Here is a 24,143-nt window from a genome sequence, read left to right as displayed (position 1 = left end):
GCTGGACTCCTCACTAATGTTCCACAGAGCTGTTGCTGACCCCCCCACCCCCAACCCCTCGCTCTGCTCCTTCCTCCTGTATTCTATTATTCCTGTGGACGGGAAACAGATCATAATTCCTAGAGTCAGCAAAAAGCTGCAGACTGAGAGATGGAGGGAGGGAAAGAGGGAGGGAAACAGAGAGAGGATAGTCATAGAAAAAAAAAAGAGCATTGGGGGGGGGGTCTCAGGTGACTGCTGATACCCATTGCGGTCAAACTGAAAGTGTGCAGTAAAGTCATTTCCAGCAAAAAGTTAAAAAAGTGTGTTAAGTCTGTTTGCACATTTGTATGGTAAAGTCTGGTGATTGGCAGCAGCGCGTGTGTGTGATGTGTTTTATAGGACATCAAAGGCAAATCCAACTTTCCCCACTAAACATGGTTTAAACAACATTATCACAATCATGCCACAAAAAGAAAAAAGTAAAGGGAGTAAAAATGAGTGGGAGAGGGGTACAGATCATGGGGAGAAAACTGTCATCCATTCTTATCTTAATAGTTGTGTAATCTCAGTTAAGCACCGAGGGGCCAGTCTGAGCTTTGACACCCAGCCTCAGAGTTTCTAAACAGCTTCCTAGAAGTGCAGTGAACCTTGAAGGAAAGTTTGGGTTTGATTCCGTAGCTCTAGCATCGTTCTGTTGAATTAAAGTTACAGTAAAAATGCTCAAACTTAAGCACACAGAGAATCAAAACGAAAGTAAAAAAAAGACTAAATCCTCTTCCATCCAAAACAGCAATGTATTTGATTTGCCTTCAGGAAATTGCTCCCCTGCTGGCAGAACGGTGTCTTAGTCCAAGTTAAGAATTTGTGGTTCTGCGAATGAGTGCTAAAGGTTGCAGGAGCCACGGTTTCTGCGCGGAATGAATGAGGTCACTTTGACATTATCATAAAATATAATGATCAATTGATTTAGAAAATCCTATCGTACAGAACAAGCGGCATGGCCATTGAATAGAATTTAGGTACAAGATATTGACCTCATCAGGAACCGCAAAGAAAACATGAAAAAAACTCCTATTGGCCATTACTTCTAAAAAAAAAACGGGGAAAAAAAATCCCTGAATATTCTATCACACATGACAGTTTACATGCCAGCACCTATTTAGAAACCGAATAAGAGAGGGAGAAATATGACACACACACACAAAGACATAACTTAGTGATATATGCGATCTGCCTGAGGCTGTGGCTGATCTCTAAGCGATATTTCTCCTTACAAAGCTCCACTATCTGCAGCTTTGAACTCCCAATACACTATTTATTAGTCCCATGGTGTTTGCTTCTCCTTGGCTCTGTTTTTCACCTCAGCAGCTCCATAAACATGCTAACATGTAGCCCCCTCCCTCCTCTCCAAATCATGATGGTGGTGGTGGGGGGAGTACAGAGTAGAGACGAAATCCTGTGCATCAAGCTGGGTTGCTCTACTACAAAAGAGAAGTATCAGCCTATTTTCTGGTTCAAATGCTGTTAAAGTTTAGTTTTCAGGTGGACACATTTAAAAATAAATAAAAATCGCAACATAAGAAATATTTTACCAGGTTTAAATGTTAAGATTAATGGAAATTTTGATAAGCATCAGTTGAAAAAAGGGGGAACAAATCATTTATATATCCAGCTTAGTGTTATAAACATTTATTACAAGCTGACAAAGAAATTTCACAACCTTGTGCTATTTTTCCTGTTCTGTTTGCATAAAAAACATTATTACTTGAGAGTGCACAAGAAACAATATTGAAGCTTCTTTGTTTCCCTGTTTGTTTCTCCATGGATACAATTTAGACAAGCCTCGAGTGTTTTTATGTGGGAGCTTCTACAACTGATTTTCATAAATGGCACCAAAAAAAAGGTTCCTGGAAACAAATGATTTGCATCAGGGTGTTGCAGAACTTAACAACACTTTGACAAATTTGAAACACAGAGAAATCTCAATACAGGGATTTAAATCTAAAAATATCAAACAAAAATGTCATATTGATAAAGGCCTGAAAATATGAGCGAGCACCATCAGAGGCAACCATCTTACATTTTTTTTTATATACATGCATGTTTTTGTAATATGAATTGCAGTTTTTATTATAATTTTAATGTCACTGATACCATAAGCCAGTGGTTTCAAATATGTCCACAGTTTAGCAGGAAGTAGGACACAAAGATGAGCACTGTTTTTCCAGACCTTTTCGCTTTTCTTTTCCAGCTTCTACATTTGGCTAATATATTGTTCCAAGTGACAAATACATGGGTGAATGTGGGACTTTATGATTCAAACAAGATCCATAAATAGCTAATTTCCTTTAAAAGCTCCAAACAGGTGTTAGTTCTAAATTTAGCCTCAGAAAACTTATAGAAATCTCAAATCTTCTATTTAAATGAGTAATCATGCCAGAAATGACTGGAGATATCACATGATAAAAACCATATTCAGAAAAAATGTCAGAACTTTTTTTATTATTATGAACTAGACTAAAACTATTCAAAAATATTGAGAATTAAAATCGGGGCGTCTGTAAAAACGCCTCATCAACATTTTAAAGTCCAGCAGGCCTGAAAAACAAAATCCAGTTAAAGTTGTTTATTTTTGTACATTTCACTCATTTGTCTAAATCGTTTTTAAAGACGTGGTTTGGATGACCTGAGTGCTTCAGGAAAAGTTGTCTTCCTGCTGCTAAACAGGCAATTGTTTTGCTCGACTTTGAATGAAAGATGTAAACGGGGAAAGCATGAGGAAGAGGGTGTCTTGAATGGGCATGCTCATTTGGCTTTGGGTCAACGGATTTCAATCCCTGCTCTTATTTCGATCCTTCTTTCAGCTATACGGAGGCAGACGGTGGAGGAAAAGACTCGAGGTGGCATTAGCGGGTGTAGGATGACACACGGGGTGGACAGGGAAATGGTCGTCTATAGGCTACATCTCATCCAAACGCCGCTTCCTATCTGAGCAGCATTCCTCGCGTTATCAGCCGAAATAATCTGCCGCTCTCATCGTGCCCAAACAGGGAGAGCAAAAGTTGGATGTGTAGGAGACAGGGAGAAAAGTTGCTCCTTCACTTGCTCCCTCTGACAATAACTCTCTCCATGTCCGCTTGCTGGTGATGGAGTGATAAGATGGGAAAGAAAACAGCTAGCTGTCTGCCATCTAGAGGAAGTAGCTGCTCCATCCTGCATACTGCTCCAAAGTTTAGGGGAATCACAAAGACACAAGGAATGCAAACCGGCACACTGTTGAATAACGTCAAAGCGTTTAATCGAGAGCTCCTTTAAAAATAGCATGCATCATTTTTACCACTAGGTGTCTCACTAAAGAAACGATAACAAAAGATGTGGATTGACGTAGTGATGTAGCGTGGGATCACAGAAAGAATGGGGAAGCTGCATGCACATGTACTTCTTGGAACAAAAAAGTTATTTTTGACTGACACTATTTAAAACTTTTTACGACTGACTGTTTAAAATATTTTCTGATGATGCTAGATAATCTTGCATTGTGTATGCATAACGATGTTTTATGAATCCTGTTGTCATGGTAACTACTAACTAGAAGTGGAATGACAGCCTAGCGGCTTTTACATTTTGAAAATAGTTGTCAACTAAAAGTATTAAGGTTAAAACCTGTCCAACACAATTAATGGACCTAAAGTACTTCTAATTTTATTTTTATTTTTCTTTATAACTTTTATTTGTTCATTTTTACCCATCAGACCTGCAAAACATTCAAAGAAGACTTGGAACATTATAATTTCTACAGCTTTTTAATGTTAGAGTCGTTCTGTCAATATGGCCCCAAATCCATTTACTATGCAGCCATTGAACAGAGTTTTCTTTTCTAACGTCTTATTAAAATTGAAATAAAGTAATATGGGGGAAAATGGTGCAAACATGGACCTTTTTCACATTAATGAAGTCTCAACTTTTAACTCTATACCATCATTGATCAAACGGTCTACAAATGTGGCTTTAGTCATTCATTCATTCATTCATTCATTCATTCATTCATTCATTCATTCATTCATCCTTTCCAATCCTTTTCAAAACGAGTTGACATCTGTACCAAAAGGATTAGAACGAACTCGGAAAGCATGAGGAACAAGATTAGAACTTTTTTTACGGTCAAATCGAATGTTGAGTTTTTGGTGGCATTTATGAATTCAATTATACTTAACAATGGCGATGTAGCTTTTCCATAGTAAAGAGCTGTCATCTGCAAATGTGACATTGTTTCCTGAATGATGATCTTCAGAATGAGGCTTTCCTGTATGATGAATATAAAACACTGGCATTTGTTCACATTTTTGCAAATTAAAACTTACACAGAATTGTGTAATGATCTGCAGAAGATCTGCAAAAGAAACTGTGGCAGAAATTGAAATCTGCATAACCTCTTCAACATTCATGTTACAATGCTTTTACCTATTACCTGGCATTGACACTGTGCGTGAAAAATAGGTCGGTCTGGTGTTCTGGTCAAAGTCTAGATGAATCCAGGATGACGCTCTCAGCAACATATTTTTTCTTAGTTCTACAGTGAAGAGTTTTCATTATGTGTACAGTAGGGTGTTGTGATGTTGTGATTTGGCAACTTCTGTACATTTCTTATATTTTGTAAACTTTAACAAGTAATTTATGTTTGGATGTTTTCTTCATTACAATGTTCAGTGGGAAGCAGACTCACTCCCATTTTTAAACCTATCTTTTTTTTAAATTAATACTCAACGTGCAAAGACTGCCTTTTGCCCTTGTTTCACTTTCTGGTATTTGATTGTCAGGTCAGACAAAGCAGTAAGCAGGTGATGGGGAGCTCAAAAGGAAAAAAATGAAAAAGAGAAATAAAATCATCAAGAGTGAAAACAAAGGGAACTAGAAAGACAGAAACAGAATCGCAGCAGAGAAATTTACAGGAATGTGGAGGTTCTTGAGTTCAGGAGGGTTTGAAAAAAGTGTGTGCATATGTGTGCCTGTAAATGTGTGCGAGTGAAAGAGAGATGTATGACTGTGCGAATGCTGGGGTGACTGAAGAGAGCAACCACAGAATTAATTACCCAATCAAGATAACAAGCCGGGGAAAGGCATCAGGGAGGTCACACTACAATTAACCTCCTAGTCTAAATCCTACACACACACACACATGCACATACATACACATTTACACAATGAAACTGTCACGGAAGTAAAGGTTCATTACACAAAACACAGTAAAGAAAAGTCTGTTTTCCTAAAGAGCCTAAAGGATCTCTTATTTTGAAGCTCACTGGTCTACAAGCAGAACTGTGGGTCAGTAAAGGAGAAGGTGGTGGTGGTGGGGTTTAAAGAGACTACTACCTGTCCATTTCCAGTAAACTTTGGCAAAGCCACGTTGTTTACAGTGGGATATTGAGTGAGTCGGGGGCTGGAGTGGAGTGGAGTCGGATGTGGTTCACACATTCCACCAGAGACTCAGATTACACTACAGGAAACACCGGCCCTGCAAGACACACACTGCCTGACTGTGATTTATAAACACACCGCTGTACGGGACGCACACTCTCAAAGACGCACATGAACCTTTCAGCTAAAAACACTGCAACTCCTCTAAAAACTCCCTTTTCCTTTTTTTTTTGTTTTTGCCTTGTGCAGATGAACAGTACATGAAGCAAGCTGGTGTTGCATTGAAAATACTTTAGAATCAACATTGACATTATCATCCTCCTTAATGTAATATCAAGTAAACTGTCATAAAGAGACCAAATTATTAATAATAAAATACATATGGAGTTGTTCAAGTCTGAAAGTTGGAGAAGAAAGAAGACAACAACAACAACAAAAGTCATGTTACCAAATGGTTCCTAATATTTGACCCCCCCCCCCCCCAAAAGAACACAAAAAAGATTACCTAGGCTTCTATTAGCAGGTGATTTATTGCAGCCGCCAACTGTTCAACAAGATAAAGATTGAATGTGAATGACTTTTTTGGAAAGGCTTCTAAAAGAAACCACTGTGCCCAACAAAGTAACATGGCAACACAAGTTAGGTCGTAAAGTTAAACGCCAATAAACCACAAAATGGTTGGAAGAATGCCAACTGATCAGATGAAACCAAAGCAAAGAGGTTTTGGCCAGAGGACATGCTGCATCAAGCCAAGAACAGCCATCAACAAAAGCATCTAATGCCCCATGAGAAGCACGAGAGTAGAGGGGTGATCATTTGGGAAGATCTTCTCAGTGTAAGATTATGACATTGAAACGGTTTTAACTGGGGAGCAAACAATTTCCCTGTTGTGGGATACATGCAGTTCTATTCTATAGAAAAAAGGGTCTTTTTGTTTGATCTGGCTTGATGGTGACTGTGGAGCTTTGAAGATCCAACTTTGACCTTTTCCCTGTATATTTATTGACATACAGTGGAGCAAAAAGTGTTTGATTCTGTCTCACTTTTAAGGATGAGAGAAGTCTGTAATGTTCATATGGATGTACTTTAATAATGTAATAGGTAGATGATAGTGTGGGCAAGAGTTTTTGCATATTTGTAGCTGCTAAATACCTATTTTTATACCATTATACAAATAATCTATTTAAAAGAAATTATTAGAAATATTTTTTTACATTCAGACTCTCACACTGAAAGTGACGAACATTACAAACAATTTCATTGTTCAATGGACAATGACAATAAAAGCAAATCTAATCTAATCTAAACATTACTTGTCTTTTTTAATGTAACACCTAGCAGAATCTGTGAAAACCAAACACTTTTTTGCCTCACTGTAAATACTATACAACCAGTCTCACTACTGTGGGTGGCTTTAATACCACCTCAAAAGTTTAACTCCATAAAACTGATTCCTTGAATGTTCTGTGGTATCTGGTATTTGAGCGCTGGCAACAGATCATTTGGATTTTATAGGGAAAGGAGTGTGTTTGCCTTGTTCAAGCACATCCAGCAGTTAAATGATCAGATTGGAATCTTAGGAGTATGGAGGTGAGTCAGTGCCTTGAGCTTTTTGTCTTATTGAGTTGTTTCAGAGAAGGGTTTAATTGGGGCAATTTACATTAGAGCCAGGAAGACAATTGTCATCCAAGTAATACTAGGAGGAATTTGTTTGCAACTTAGTTTTGTGTTCAGAATTTGTGTGGAGTAGCATTCAATAAAAACGGGAAAAATATAGGTGTGCATATTAATACGCAACCATGAGGGTTCCTCCAGGAAATGTGGTGTATAGTGATTTGCCTGGACAGTCCCTTCAACTTCAGAGAAGTCTCTTATTCAAGAAATTCCAGGAAATTAGTCCAGCTTGGCATGAAAACGCAAACTGACAAAACTTACCTTTCTTCTAGTCATGATGTCAACAGTTTTGTGTTGCCCTCTCTTTCGTTCTTCCTGCCTATCTGGCAGGTTTCTCTTGTCAGGCCTGGGGAACAGCCCGCTGACAGCAAAGGAATTCTAGCCCAGGATGCTCTGAGCCCCATCACTATCTCTGAGGCAACTGTAGCCAACTAATTCCACTCAAAAGAGAATCTGTCACACACTAAAGCCACACTAAAATGGAAATACAGCATAACATCCAGATGAGGCTTGAAGCTTTTCAAAACCTGTCCACAGACTGAAGCAGAACTGAGGGCATTGCCTGGTGTCAGGCAACTTAACTCTCTGTTTGCTAGCAGCTTTATCAATGTGTCTTTACATTTAGATCACTTTTGCTTTAAAATCAGCGTCGTGCTGCAGCCATGCATCTCTCCACTCATTCTGGGAGCAGTACCGGGTCAGTCTCTGGGTTGGACTCTGAGGGGCCCAGGGTGGTTCCGCTCTGACGGTAGGAGGAAACTCCTTCAGGAAATACCAAACTGCCAGACACACACTCTCAGACACAACCCACAATCTCCCTTTCTTTTCTAGTAAAAGCAGACCTCAAGGCTGCTTAAGTTAGAATTCCTGCACTTTTTCTTTGTTTCAGCAAATTTAAAGTAAAAGATGTCATTAAAGTGTGCATACCTAGGTTGTACTGTCCAGTATTTCTGTGTTGGCTCACATGCTGAACCAGTAGTTGCACAATCCAGACTTTGGATGACAGCCAAGTTTTTTTTAATGGCAACAATAACAGCAAACTTTAACAAGTCAGCTCAATTAAACAATAAATCACTGTAGTTTCTGCCCCCGGGAGCCCGACCACTTCAGTCAGGCTAGTAAATTCTAATTGTTATTTCCTTCAAAAAGAGTAAGAAGTTTATGAACATTAGCATATAAGAAATCCCACCCCTTCATTTCCATCTGTTATATGACAAGGTGACTTCGTTGGTTAAAAATGACTTTAAAATTGTATTTGTGAAAGATTATGCATTTCTTTTACCATCTCAAGGTTTTTTATCCCTGCAAGTGACTTAAAATATCAAAAAATGCACTTTTCTTGATTTAAATCTCTATTCTTTTTTAGATTTCAAGAAAATCCTTTTTATCTCTGCAAAGTTCAAGACTCCAAAAACTATTAATCATCCCTTGCTCCCCTCACTCCATTCAAATCCTTATATGTTAGTAATGACGCCAGAAATCCCAATTGCTTTGCATGATTTCAGCCTCTGATGTTGGTGTGGTTCAAACTCTTCTCATCGTGAGGGCAGCCTGTAGATAGCATTGATCTCATTTTCACCCAGATTGATTGGTGGATGATCCTTTCATACCTAATCCTGACACTCTCAACAATCAAAGGCAACAAAAAAATAATGCCTTTTATATGGTATTTTGCTTTCTATTTTGTGAGAGTGTCTAACAGCCTTTTAAAGATTTGCTACGATTTTCTAAAAAGTTATTTAGTCACTAGAATTAAAGTGCTGTACCTTATACTGGTTTTAAGTAAAATGATAGAAAGGGGTTTCATTTGCCTTCTTATATGTTACCTAATCTTTAAACTTTTCTGAAAATAAGGTGTGAACTCAAGTACAACTTGCATTTTGGCATGGGGGCAAAGGTGCCCGCATTCCCAGATTTGCCTCCGATATTAGCCCTGCAAAGGAGAGTAGCAACATTCACAACTGTTACAATAATAGTGACTTCCAGTGCACAGATAAATAGTGAATTTATGCACACATAAACACTATTTTAAATTGTGAAGACATACAAAACTGTTTTGAGCGTGTGTTTTTCTCAGGGGCATAATCCTTTTGAATTCACCAACTCCTTTTTTCCTGTTCAGCCAACCAAAAACATGTTGATATTCCTGCAGTGCATCTTAGAGTTTATTGCCAACGTGTGATTTTTTTGTGGCTGCGGCTCTGTGGCTGACCACAGGAAGTTCTAATCAGCAATGTAGCATGGCTGCTACCTTCCCTTTCCCCTGCTGACCTACTCTTCATCTCCTGCCTTCACAACAGAGATACCGAGCTCACATTACTAACTCTGGGGGGTTAAGGGTCAATCCCATTTTTCAGCCCTCTCCGTCCCTTTTCCCCCTCACAGACTCTTTCCCATGGTTTACAAGCTCCTGTCACCTAAATTCACATTAGTTCACGCGTAGCAAGGAGTGGTATCCATCGGAAACCCGCTATCTCTGCTCCGGCACACTAACCCATTTTCCACACACACACACACAGTCGATTCAGTGTCCCCTTGATGGACAGGTCTCTGATCTTTGGGACCACTCAGACAAAGAAGTGGACATGGTTAAAAACATGCTGGTAATGGTGCTGGTCTCTTTGTGCCATTGTGTTGGAGTGTCTCTGTTACACGCTGGTTGGTCTGTATGTTAGAGCTGCAGAAATCCGGTTTCTAAGAGGGAACACGGAGTTCGGCATGACCTCCTGCAAAGAGGGTCAACCAAGACAAGAACTCACAACGTTAGGAGTTATTTCAGCAGTGGGATTTTATGTAAAAACAATATTTATTCTTTAGAAGTACTACAGCTAGTTGTTCTATTACTTTTTTTATAGTTTTGACTTGTCAGAATATAAATTTAATGATGTCACACCCTTGTGAGTTGTTTTTGTATTTTTTTAATGACAACACAGCCAGTTATAGCAGCCAAACCTTATTTGCATGGCAGTTTAAAAATTTGTTACAAAGTGCAGGGGGACTGAAAAGTAGAGAAAAAAGATTCTCATGTAATCTGCCCCGCAAATATTTTTGCAAGATGGTAATGCAAATTTTTGTTAGAATAAACCAAGCAATTTCATCTACGAGAGATTTAGGGCCAAGATGATCTAAGGATTTGCAGCTGAGGAGTTAGATCATCCGTTTGAGGCTTTTTTAAGCAATTGAAGAACTCTACACCTGATATGTTGGATTTTTGTTGTGTGAAATTGACCAAAGCATCATGTAGTTTACATGGATTTATCACTTATAGTATTAATTACTGTGGATCTTAGAAAAAGCATTGCATTTAAATCAATAAGGCCAAGGATTGATCCTCAGGACAAGCTGGAACAAAGGTTTTAACATGTATTGGGAAAGTAAAATCTCCATACAACACATTAAATACAATTTTTGTTTTAAATTTGAACATTTTTGACACTATACATTATGACATTGACTAATGTAAAATGCTTTAACATTTTTGATTCATTTAACTCGACCCAAGTTAAGAAAATTACATAAAATAAATGTCTTAATGCTAAACTCTCCTTATAAACTCCTTAAATAGCAAATAACTTGGAAACATTATTAAAAGAAGCATCTTGTCTTTATTGGTTATCCATCATCTTTCGTCCAAACCAGCAGACACTCTGGCTGTCAAAGATCGTTTCAGATAAAGAGTGGCTTGACGGTGAACCATTATGGAAAAGCAGACCTGACCCCTTACCCCAGCTTAGAGAATCCTTTTAAATTAAAGCTAATATATCATGTGTCTCTTTTGTGAAAGTACTTGAGTCCTCTGCCAAACATCCAAACTTTGCACTGATAGCCCGTTTCGTGTGTCAAGTGCTATAAATTGAGGTGGCGGGGCTCGGTAAAGCTTGTTCAAAGAATAAATCACGCTCCTCATGAAAGCCATTTGCTTCTTTATGTCTGTCTGGTGTTTAAGTGTTCACCTCCATCCATCAATGAGCCAAACAGCTGTCAAAAAAAGCGAAGGCCTCTTTACCTTGCATTCTCCCTTATCGCAGTGTTCTGCTGAGAGGAATCTGAAAAATCCTCAGACTTGCCAGCAGTATAACAGGGTGAAACACAGACAAACTGTATCCTTCTTCTATAACGCAGACTAATTTCTGGCCCATAAATCACCCAAATTGATCACAGATGCTTGTGTTAACTACTGCAGCGGAGAGGCTGGGGTGGAATAAAACAGAGCAACTGACAATGATGTGCGAATCTGAGTGCAGGGACAGGGTCTGCACCGTAATAAAGTCATGGCTCTCTTTAAGTAAACCGCCACCTCCTCTTGTTTTAAAACCTGTAGTACAGTGTGAGAACTCTACCCAAGTGTGCTGCCTCAGCACTTCTCAATCCAAAAGGCTGTGGTTCAGTTAGAGGTCTCACCGCCTCAGTCCTGAGATGAAGCACCTCACAGAGCCAGAAGTCCTAATCGGCCTCCTGCTGCCACGGTCGGCCTCTGACTGACACCACCTCACTGCCAGAGACGTAAACTGGGATAATAATAGCCGCTAAACGCCTCACGATTTCTGCCGGCTAGAGAGAGCCAGACTGTCTAAAACCATATTTACCTGAATGATAACTGACAAATGAAGGTGAGGGCCTCAGACGTCAGCGTCAGTGAAATCAGATCAGTGATCCAGTTGGACGTATTTAGCAGGTCACAATCTTGGCAGGCCGTTGACGGACGGAGAGATTTTGTGACAGCCTTACAGAAAAACTCAAACAGTCCATTAAAAGGAAACTTCTCCTCTCTGTTAAAAATCTCTGGGATTGTTAGAGGATTGAGTGGATCGTGAAACAAATGTATACTGCAAGAGGTGGAAACATTTATTTATTTTTTATTATTTGATTTATATAGAATTAAAATATGTTTGAACACTTATCAAATCTATGTTGCTTTTGTAACTCAAAACTCATTACCCTTGGTTCAACAACATACTTGCATCAAAATTAATGTTACTTTTTAAAAAAGGGGAAAAAAGAAAATTTCTACTTTTTGCGGACAATTATTCACTTATTTTTTGTATTTTACATTCCTGAAAATTTTCTTTCTGTAGCTCAAATAAAGTTAAAAAAAAACTACACTTTCACTGGAAAAGGACAAAATAGTGATCCAAATTTGGGGTGAACAGGGCTCAATCTCTAAACTTGACTGATGGTGTGTCCAGACAAAAAAAAATCTGACAGTCGCTGTAGATTAAAATGTCTGCTAAATAATTTGGAATGTAATATAAATTTGACATGAAAATGTCTGGAAGAGACATTTAAAGTGAAAGCCTGTATTTATCTTATTTCAATGATCTCAGTTTATATATTTAAACTAGGTTGAGATAAGCTTTTTTTGAAGTAATCTCTTCAAAGTATTTTTTTGAATCCTAACAGCAACATATTTCTTTTTCTACTCTTTCAAAACCTCTTTACTTCCGGGTGTTCTTTAGTGATGCTATCATGGCTACTTATTTGGAAGTTACCCTCCAACAGAATTTGAACAGTTTCCACGTTCTAAAACAGAGTTTTGTGTTGAGCTGCAGGATTTCAATCAACAGGTTAATAAGCGTCCTCTGATTTGATTAGGCCCTTAGTGAAAGAAAATTCCAGCTCTTTACTCGGAAATTGAAATAGCCGCCATATTTTAGGCTTCATTTGGTAGCAGATATTAGGCAAAAAAACAGACCAGCTGTTAAAATCTTCTCTGGGGCACAGGGACAGTGTATGAGTTACTGCCTGCCAGAGGCCATTATGTTAGCAGCACACGTCTATGCGAGGCCCTGGCTGTTTTTCTCATCGCTACGCTGAAGGCTGTCCTTCACGGTGTGCCTAAACGCTGGGGTTTCTGCACTCCTACAGTCTTTGACTCCATCTGTGGACGGGTTCTCCAAAACCAATGTTATTGTGTACTAGTGATATCAGATAATAAAAGGAGAAATTGATGTTGAGATGGGGTGGTGTCAAGAAAGTGTCTGCGAGACGTGACAACAGCTCGAAGCAGCTTGTGTTGTTCTATTTGCATTAAAAAGCTGTGGTACTCATTCTGTTAGCCGGAGACAGCGCTACAAGGAACCTGGTAGTGGATTTATGAGGTCTGGACTTACTGCTCGAGTAAAATGAAACCAAAAACATGCACTATTTTTTTTTTTTTTTTTTACTGAAGTACCAGTGACTAGAACCAAAAACATGACAGTTTTTGTTTCTCCATTTATTTTTTAATCTTCACAGAACTGCAGAGTCATAAGTTGAGTTTTTAGTTTAAAAATACAGTCAGTTGTTAGACTCCAGGACCTCAGAATCAGCTCACTCTGTTCAAAATATAAAAGTGACAGTTTGGCTGACTCAGTGGATGAATAAAAAGGGTTAAAGAAAACAGCAGTAAAAGTGGTGCTTTTAGTTTCAATATATGAAGTTACATTGTCTGTAACATTCATTGTCTGTTAATTATTTGTATTTTTTAATGTTTTTTTAAAAAATAATGTTTAATTTTATTCTATAGACAGATCTGATTGTTAGCTAAAGCTAAACCCTGCACATTTTAGGAAATGACATAGCCTATTTATGTCTCCTTTTTCTTTGCTGTTTTATTTTGTGGTCTTTGCTGACACTGTAAATAGCTTATACTTACAAAGCGTTTTACAACATTCCCTAAAGGCTCAAAGCGTTGTTCAGTCACAGTCCCATTGACCCACGCACACACATATTCACACACTGATGGCAACTTCACTGTCTAACACAGGTGCCAACCTATAACCACCAGGACCAATGTGGGGCCCAAGGTCTTGGGCAAGAACACTTTGGCACATGGGTGAGCAAGGTGGGAACCAAACCTGAGATCAGAGGTCGACTGCTCAGTCAGTTTAGCAAAGTTTAGCAAATGGGATTTTATAAACTCTTGAACTTTGATTATTCAACTTGAATTTCCTTGTAACCAGACCAATGGAAAAAATTGCTTTCAGAGAAAAAAAAAAGAAACCTTGTTTGCTGTTGTATTACAAATAAGTCAGACCTTCGTTTAAATATCCACAGTTATTTACTGTACTGACACAAGATCACTAAAACCTCTTTTTTAAACTCATTGTACCATCAGAAAAATTAAAAATGATATTTTTCTCTGTTTTTCATATATCTTTTCAAAATCTGACTATAAGCTGAAATAAAGTAATGTGGTCACATATTGTTCTTCCACAGTAGTAGAAGGAAAAATAAAAGTTGATCGACACATGGGGGAAAAGAACTGGAAGAATGCATTACTTTCCGCTTGTTTTAGGCTTTGATTGGCATTTTGTTGGTACACTGAAAAAGATGAATGCAGATAAAAATCAAGCCTCAAATGAAAAAACTCACAACCAGTCAACATACCTGGTATATTAGAAGAAAACAGTATTCAACTTTTCACCATGTTGGTCATGCTGTTCACCAGGACAAAAATCAAAGATGGATGCAACGCATTGATCCAGAACGTCACTGACATTACAGATGCAGTTTTCTTTGACTGCATATCCTGCACGTTCAGGTTAGGAATGATAAAAGTAGACGAGGTCTTAATAAAACTATTTAAGAGAACATGGAATGGTGTTTCGAACAACTTTGATTTTCATTGCAGAAAAGACATTTTGTTTTGTCAAATTAAGTTCATTTGCTAATAAACAATCCTTTTTACATTTAATATTTAAAAACTCTGGATATTATTTGGGCTGCCTGGTGGTGGGGTGGTAGCCTCACAAACTATGCATGGAGTTTGCATGTTATTCTAAAGCATGTGTAGGTTTTCTCTGGGCACTCCGGTTTCCTTCCACAGTCCAAAAACATGCTTCATAGACTAAGTTGTCTCTAGGTGTCAACGTGAATATGTGTATTTGTATGCATCTGTGTAGCCTTCCAGCAGCAGCCACCTTTGCCTGACAGTGGCTGGGATAGGCTCCAACAACCAGGAGACTCCAAAGGGGATTAAGCGGGTTTGGAAAAAGGATGGATTAGAGAATTTAAAGCTTAAAATAACTGTAAAATAAAGTCCTAATTCATCACCAATTGACAAAAATGGGAAAAACACAAGTAATGTTTATTCACATTGTCCTTGTAGCTCTGCTTTAACTAATTAAGAGTGGAGTATCTCTGCACAGTTGCAGTGAAGGTAGACCTTTACACATCATCTTAAAGCTGATTTAATATCCAACTGCAAAAACAAAAACTGAATTTTCCTTCATAAAGTTTGACAATACAGCCATTATTAAATGCATCAGACAGGTATGCTTTGTTTATCTGCATACCTCAACAGGTGAGGTGAATACCTTCCCAACTGTCAGGTAAAAGGTAACCATAACAACTTAGCCTCTTTCTTCCTCTGAAAGACTGGGACCATTGTCTGAGCTTCACATCGGGTGACAACATGTGTGGTGACGTATGAGAGTTTGCTGCCAAAGGTGTTTCTTGTGAATTTATTACGCATGTATCTCTGCTGGAATGACAGCTATTTGGGTTAAGAAAGAAGTTAAGACTTGCAGGTTTGCATAAGCCACCACGGACAGACGGTTGCTACACAAGAGCTTTATTACAACAAAGTTATTTTTAGGACTCGATGTGAGAGATTTTGATCTTTGTCTTTGGTGAGAACAGAAATCGCACATTTGCCACGTAGGATACCAGCAGCAAGAGCGTTTTTAAATTCAGGTTCAGGCGGTCTTGGAAAGTACAAGCCACTCTGACACAAGAGTGAGAAAAAAAATCTTTTGCAGTAAAACAAAAACCTGTCTATCAAAATTGTTTATTTTTGTGGATAATGTTGTGTTTATCAACTGTAACAGTATCCAGCTACAGTAATATGATGCTCTGCAAAATGTTAAACAGGTCAGAGCAAAGATAAGAGCATGATTTACTCCATCAGTGTCTTTCCTCTCTTTGCATGGTCACACTGATAAAACATAAAACTGTCGCAGTTTATTGTGGGTTTTTATCTATTTCAGTAACACTAACAACTATCAAAACCAACAGTAGGCACAAGAATAAGCTTGCAGGGTGCTATTTTGCAGTTAGACTGAACTCAAAAACAACCTTTCGTGTATTGACAGCAAATGAGGGCAGCCAAGGAATGCTTGTGCGTGAGTCTACAAAGACATAATTTATATCTGATACATGGGAGCTGCACATTACCATTCAGTTTCGTCAATCAAAGCACTGAGAACAAGATAAATGGCCTCCCACTCATGCCACGGTAAAACGGGCAGAGTCAGTGTGAGCGTGCAAAGACATACTCATGGAACACAATCCAACACACTGGCAGATAATTCCACACCAAGTTAAAGGCATTACCTCATTACACTGATATTGTATTACCTCACTTGGTTCTTGCATTTGAGATTAGCTGGTTTTGTTCTTAAAGTGGAACTCACCTGTAATTTAGCTGTAAGTTACTGAGCATTGAAAACTAATGAATATTTTATCATCTAAAAAACAAGTTAACATCTCTATTTTGAAACTCAGAAGTGGTTTGTTAACACCATGCTGCCAAGAAACTGATAGCTGATGGATATCTCTCCAATCTGTCAATACACCATGATGACTTCAAGATTCCATTGATAAATTGAATGAAACTCTGTGAAACAGCTGCTTTGCAACTGCCAGAAAAAATGCGTGCAGGTAAAAAAGCCGTTTCCATAAAAAGTCCCAAGCAGAATAACATTCTATGGTCTACCTTTCCTAGTAAAAATGCAGATCAAAATTATGATGTCGACCCACTAAAGCTTCGAAATATGCGCAAATGTTCAAAAATATTTAATCAGAAAGGCAATTGTGTGTGTTTATAAGCTGCCACAGGTCAACTGTATCAAGGTAAAGGCTGCCAAAGGCAGGGATGCCTTGTTTTACCATTCCTCTAAAAAACAAACACCTCTCAAACACTTAGATGACAGAGATTGAGAAGATCAAATTGAGCAATCTTAGCTACATTTCAAAGATAAAATAGCTCATTTAAATTTGAATATTTGATGAAAGTAAGGGATTTTTTTGCCAAACTAATATGATCAAAGTAGATCAAACTGTAGGACTTTAAGCAGAGTGTCTGGACCACTTTGGGCACTGATCCTGAGACGGTCTAACAAAGGGGTATACTCCAATAGCTGCAAAGCATGAAGTAAAAATAAGTAAAAAGAAAATATTGTGGCATACAAGAAAGATGATTGATACCTCAGTGAAATAATGTGAAGAGAAGTCTGAAAGGATTCAAAGAAACTCAGACTCAAATCCCAACAGGGTTTTTTATAGCACACCGACAATGGTGCTCAAGACAATTTCTAACATGGAAAAGTATAAACAAGGTTCCTGCAAAGGTTTTCAACTCAAAAGTAAAATGTTTCTTCTGTTAACAGTGCTTCAACCTATGCATTTATTTTGATTAGGTTTTAACTTATTTTTTTTTACTTCTTGTTGGGCTTTTATTAAACTGAAGTTCTCTTTAAATGACAGAATGGAAAAAAACTTTGATTAGGATTTTTTTATCACTATTGAGGACAAGACCTCAACTTTTCTCTGCTGAGCAATTATTTTAGGGAATTCAGGAGTTAATAAAATTGAGACAAGAAACTGCCTGTGTAACAGTTGTGTGCACATTGACAGGACAAGGGAAAGGGAAGAGGCAGCTTCCCATTTATCACGCCTGCTCCTCCTCTGTGCTATAGGTTGGACAGAAACCACAGAGCTGTCACTCAGCCCACAGCAGTTTATTCCCTCAAGCGACGTGTGAACTTAAAAGTATGACAGCGGAGGCTGCATTAGCACAGACATGCACAAGTGTTGGCATGCACCGAGGCGCACACCAATTCATTGACTCACACACTCTTGCCGAAGCACAGACACACTCCATGTACGAGATCTGACAATGAGTTTACATCGCTGATTAAAAGACAAAGACAAAAGGAGATGTGTTATAAACAAGGAACAAAAGCAGATGAGCTTGGCTTAAGATCAAATTTAGGATTAGTTAGTGCAGGTGAAAGTGAACGATTAGCATTTAAAAAAAAACAATATGTCACTCTATTCAGGGCTAAAAGTGGTGTGACCCCATGTTGTATCAAGATCTTTCACTTGGAAACGCATTTTTAGCCCTTCACATCTTTCATCAAGGCCTAAAATTAATAGTGAAAACCAGACAGAGGAAGCAATGTGATCACACCTGAAAAGGCAACAAGTCATGATACCTGCCGTAACCTGGCAACCAAAGCGAATCATAACCATTAGAGCGTTAAACGCAGAGATACGCCTTGGGGAGAGAAGCCCCATCTGAGCCAAATATCAGCCCTGCCAGGAATTTGGAGGCTGTCAAAAGTGAGTGGCAGTTCTTCAAAGCTGCGACAGTTGGAGCAGTTTTCAAAACAATCCTGACAGCTTAACACAGAGTGTCTTTCTGTATCGGATGCAACTTTCTCAGAAAACAACAATCATCTCACATTGAAATCTGATCTACCACTCAGCTCAGAGCTCACGATCAAATGCAATCAGAAAAATACAGAGAAACTGACAAATTAACATCACAGCTGCTCCTGTGAGAAAAAACGCGCATTTGGCCACACGTAGCCCCCCGCATGTCACTTGCTCTTGTCCCTGTAGAGTCATGTCAAAAGCAGACACTGACAGGGATAATGATGAATTACACACATATTAACACACAGCTTGAGGTGACATTCCTTACGCGGTGCACACTGCATGCAGGCCCCTAGCAGACACAGAAACATTTTTTGAAACATCCGAGAAGTAAATGTGACACCAAAAAGAGTCTGAGTCAGCTGTATTCTCCACACTCACACAGCCCTCCCCTGATGACAGGTATTTCCACTTGAGGTGAGCCACAAAGCTGAGCTGTAAGCCGGGTGTCACCTGCTTCCTGTCTAACAAAGTCATAGGTTAAATGCTCTTCAGATTCTACCATTGAAATAAAAGACAAAAGAAGCATAGCAGAGAAATGGTTACCTGCTGTGATTGAACCTTCATTTCTATTTCTGCTTCACACTCAAGAAACAGATGTGGGAATGAAAGATTTCAAAATAAATGTTCTATAACTGAATAATCTTGACCAATAGGGTTCATTCTTAAAATAATTCTTGAAAGATAATTTATGGCAGGTTTTTCCAGACCAAGAATGTTCACATTTGAGTTTTTTTAATTTTTTAAGATCACACATGCAGCGTCCATTGAGGTCAGTGCCATTTTAATAACTTGACATGCGGTCACAGAATAGCATCAACAAAAGCATTTAGTGTAAGATCTGTTTAGTCAAAAGTGTATTTCAGCGTTGGTTACTCTAAAACATAAGAAAATAATTTAGGTAAAGTTGAGTTAAAATATATATTTTTATTTTGAAAGCAGCCATACACTATGAGCTTCTAGAATTCTGACAATTTTTTAAGTCAGGCATTATTGCAAGCAAATTGCTAAATTATTAAAGAGATTGTCTAATAAATTCTGGTTATAAAAGTTTCTTAAGTGTCTGCAGTTTGTAAAGCACAATGTGTTTCCCAGAAGTAGACTCTTTCAGAGCCATGATGCAGATTATTTGTGTTAAACAGGCAACATTTCTGACACAAAATCTAATAAAAATTGGTGTTGTATTCAAGTCAACAAGAGTTGGACTCAAATTTTCCTGGTAGTAAAATGTACCTTTTCACACCAATGTCACAGGGAGCCAAGAACTGATTCCTGGACAATTTTAAAAACTTTCGCCAAATCCCAGATTTTCTTTTTTGAATTTGGTCAATCTCAATTAAGCTTTGATGGGTGTAGAACCTCAGAGTATTTTTACATTGTTGAAATAAAATTGGCAACAAGGGCCAGGTAACTTTCACAGAATAATTACTAGGTGATTTGTTAAACAAGCAAAGCATTCCCAATATGAAGTAAAGTTTAACTTGACAGCTTAAATAAACAAACTAAGAGTCTGGCTCCAAAACGGTTTTTGGTAGATCTTCTACACTCTGGTTTTACACTTGATGCTCAGGACTGGAGACTGAAGTTAAGTCTTTGACTCATCAATTTTTTACAGTAAAACAATTCAGCAGAACATTATAACTGAAGCCAATAAAGCATATATATTATTTCGCAGCATAGTATCCTTGGATAACTTTTGTTGAGAACTGCTTGTAAGGACTGCTTGAAGGTAAATCTGTCATGTTGTTGTTTTCCCAAAAGCAGAATTCTCACCCACCAAATAAAGTAAAAAAGTTTCTACAATATTTTTTTTTGGGTCACAGACCGCTTTATTATCTGAAAATATTTTTCACTGACCTGTCCAAATTAGGCTTAAGTTGGGCATACACTCATTTATATATTTTTCTTTGAGTTTCCCTTAACTTATTAGGGGAAGGTTGATCTTAATCCTTTATCTGTAAAATATCTGCAGCTGGTTTAAACTTTATTTGCATTTATTTATTTCAAGTAGAAACCATTACAATGTTATATAAATTTTCTCTTAACCCATAACTGTCAAAGTGAATGCTAAAAAAAAAAAATCAGACACCAATTTCAGCCCGTCTGACTTGAAAGATGCGACGGATAAATACAACAAAAAAAAGTATTTAAGGGTGTATTCAGAATGGAACCATTTGGTTCTCTTAAAGTGAACCAGAGTTCGTTTCCCTCAATAATTGGGAACACATTTTCAATCTGAATACACCAAAGTGTATCCTGGTCAGGACCAGAAACTGCCCTGGGACCCATCTTTCGAGGTGGTCTTGGTTCGTTTCCAATCGGACTGATCTTAGATTTGCTCTAAGATTCCTCAGTCTGAATACACTCTGTCCTCGGAGCGGAACAACTGAACCAAAACGGCCACAGTAGCTGACATAAACAGAGTATTTCTGACCAATAAATGAAGAGATCTTTAGTCACATGGTTTTGTTTACAAGCTTTAGTCTGGAAAAGGGAGTGTCCCCTCTACGGCAGTCTGAATACAGATCAAATGCAGAGTTCAGATCTCAATCCGGACCAAATTAAGGGGACTGGGTCCGGACCAAACAGTTTTGCCAGTCTGAAAACACCTAAAATATTGTACTTTCTAGATATAATAATAAAAATTTGAGCAACTTTATAAGCAGAGTTCTTGTAATGTTAGACAGCTGGTTGCTGAATATTATGCATTATTATTCGGGTGTGTGGGAATAACTGTTGCAATCAATCCATTTTGGAGTAAGGACTTCTAGTTTTTGTTAAATGCAGTTTTCTTTTTTCTTTGAAGTCAAAGGCTCTAATTCTGTTGCTTTCCAAAAAATTTGTTTTTTGTTAACTTTGCTAGCTTGGGGTTTTAGTTTAGCAGCTGGTGCAGCCCCTTTAAAAAAATAGTGGACGCATTTTCATCACGTGACTGAGTGTTCATAAAAAAAAAAATGATCGGATGTGGAGGAGAGAATCTAGTAGTTTTCCAAAATAAAACTTAATCCGGAATCAGATTATTAATAAAACTGAATGCTTTAGGGATCCAAGCTCTGTTGGAATCTTGTAAGTTTAAAAACCCATGTCTCTAACTGTCGTTGACTGACAAACCTTCACTAATATCAGTTTGCAGTATTCTGATATTTTTATATGGTGTGCGTCGAACTCATCAGGTGTCAGGATAAAGAACGCATCTGCACAACAAGATCCAGCCCTCATGCTGCAGACATGTCACAAAGCCAGCATCTGTTACTTGACTGACAGGTCCGTGTTGCCTGACTTGATCAGTCTCTGGGGTGGTTTTCAGGATGATTCAGGGTTAGGACCTTGTATGAATGAGCCGACATGCACAAAGAATACAGGCCCAGGTGTGTAACCAGTGCTTCCATACCCATAGCCGTCAGTCAGCAGGGCCTCTTCGGTAATCCTCTGCCGTCACTCAACTAAATCTCAGCCCTAATCTCAACAGGCCAAACCTCATGAGAGACGTTCGCCTGCTTTTTAGCCAAGAGCTTGATGGCTAATCTCAGCCCCAACACTCCAGGGTAACCCTATACCATCCATAGGGAGTAGCTGGGACGATGAATCAAAGCGCCCCTAAATGCCAGAGACAATTCAGATGTAATGAGAGTCAAAGGCAGTAATCCCCACTGCTTTTCTATTTTGAATATTTATTACAAATGCAGCCGAAAAACAATAAAAAAAAAAAAAAATCACTTCCACTAGTGTTACTGCTCAATGCATCATTCTTTGCAAAATGATCTGTTTTACTGATAAGACTAATCCAATTTCTCATTAAGAAATGTTTTCAAGGTAACTTGGTTGAGTATATGCACCCATCACATACACTCACAGGATGCAGCCGACATTACTCTTCTAAAGGCAGACTGGTCTGTTTCCAGCTGTTTAAAAGTGTACAATGAGCAGCCTGAGACTTTAAGCTGCACCCGTCATGGCTGATAAGTGTGCGGTCTCAGACACAATGCCCGACAATCAGATACATGCAGATGAAATGTGTAGCATTGATTTTAAGGTCAAGTATAAAAGAATAGGGAATATACACGGTGCTGTGATGAATTATCAAGAGATATTGTATATGAGTTGCATTACTTTTAAGACCTACCTCATTTTCCAGCATTTACTGCAACATTTTAACATAGACCACATGTTTCCTGACCAACTGCAATGGGCAAGAAACATGAGACAAATGGAAACAAACATGCTTTAGGTGAAACGTTTAATAGCTATTTTTACTTGTGACTGAATCATTGCAAAAGTGCCACAGCAGTCCTTTCATTTATCACCACATTAGTAACAGGTTTCAGTTGGTTTATATGCAACTACGAGGTCAAAAGACCTAGTTTCCATTAGAGGCTCAGCTCAAGGCAATAATAGTAAAAGCAAATGACTCTGTGCATTAGGAGAAGACCAGCACAGTTTTAAAGTCTGCTACTATTAAAGCTGTTAGCTTTAAAAATCGTTTAGGTTTATTCCCTGGTTTATTAGAATGATTTTTGGTCTTAGCCCTGGCTTTTATTTAGATTTACCTTCATCCTCAAACTCTAGGTTTTTTGAAAGCAACATTTCACTTTTACTGAAATGCAATTCATGTAAATCCACATCTGCACAGGTCTTTTTAGATTCAGTGATCAGTTCCTGTATATTTGATTTTACTTTGTTTTTACTCGTTTGAAATAAAAGTTAAACAACTAAAGTGGAACTGTGGTTCATATATTTGTATGTAATTTGAGTGACATCGTCAGAAAGCACCATTAAAAAAATCAAACTCTAACAGTCCCAATTAATCCAATGCTTTCGAGTAAAAAAGTCTTAATAAAAAATAATCAGAGATCTTAGTTCCTATTTACTCCTATTTGAGTTCTACAAAATTCAAGTAAAGCGGACATACTTTAAAAAAAATATGTAAGTGATGGTGGTACTATTGATGTAAGAAAATACTATTGGACTTTCATTATCAAGAAAAACAAGTAAAATATATACAAAAAATATTTTGTTTTCAAGTGGGAAAATGGCAATATAACATTAATTTAAAATATAAATCATGTAAATTGAATCCTACTTCAATGCAGCTGGATTATAGTGATGGGGATTTATAACACAATTTGCCCGTTTTGGTCATAAAGCTCTTGGAAGGATCGATAGGCCACAAAACAGGCAGATTTATTTGTACTCAAACTATTTTTTCGTGTTTGAAACATGGTGGTGGTAGAATCATGGATTGGTCTGAAGTGACAAGAGTTGTAAAAGAACCCCAGCGAGACAGCCTTACGTAAAGAGGCCACAGAAACATAGACAGACAAAAACTAGACGTACCACTTCAGTAGGACGGAAGAATTTGGGGTCCACTCTGACATGTACCACACCTGTTGCCTGGCAACGACCAACCTCATTTTCATCTTTCCCTTCCCACCTGAAAAATGAAAAAACAAACTTATTTCAGCTTATACTCATATTTTTTTCCTACGCCTGCGTACACTTTCAACTTATTAATTCTTATATGTGTGTTGCTTGGGGTTTTTCCAGACAAAAGATGTTTGATGTGGAAAAACCACAGCGGGCTGAAGTTAAGAAAAATAAGATGTAAATGGATTTGTCATTTATTCTTGCTTAGTTGTTTGTTTGTACACATA

At 38.1% G+C, this 24,143-nt stretch overlaps 1 protein-coding gene across 1 annotated transcript in view; it reads right to left on the bottom strand.

The window, feature by feature from the left end:
- Positions 1–24,143, bottom strand: part of gmds (GDP-mannose 4,6-dehydratase) — a 176,353-nt gene that overhangs the window by 13,131 nt on the left and 139,079 nt on the right. The window contains exon 9 of the mRNA XM_023954387.2: positions 23,827–23,923. Within this exon, the coding sequence (XP_023810155.1) occupies positions 23,827–23,923 (97 nt within the window). The remainder of the gene's footprint in view (positions 1–23,826; positions 23,924–24,143) is intronic.

Source organism: Oryzias latipes, chromosome 4 (genome assembly GCF_053564925.1).
Source record: "Oryzias latipes strain Hd-rR chromosome 4, Olatipes_Hd-rR_3.1".
Classification (NCBI taxonomy): domain Eukaryota; kingdom Metazoa; phylum Chordata; class Actinopteri; order Beloniformes; family Adrianichthyidae; genus Oryzias; species Oryzias latipes.
This window is presented reverse-complemented; position numbering and strand designations above follow the sequence as displayed.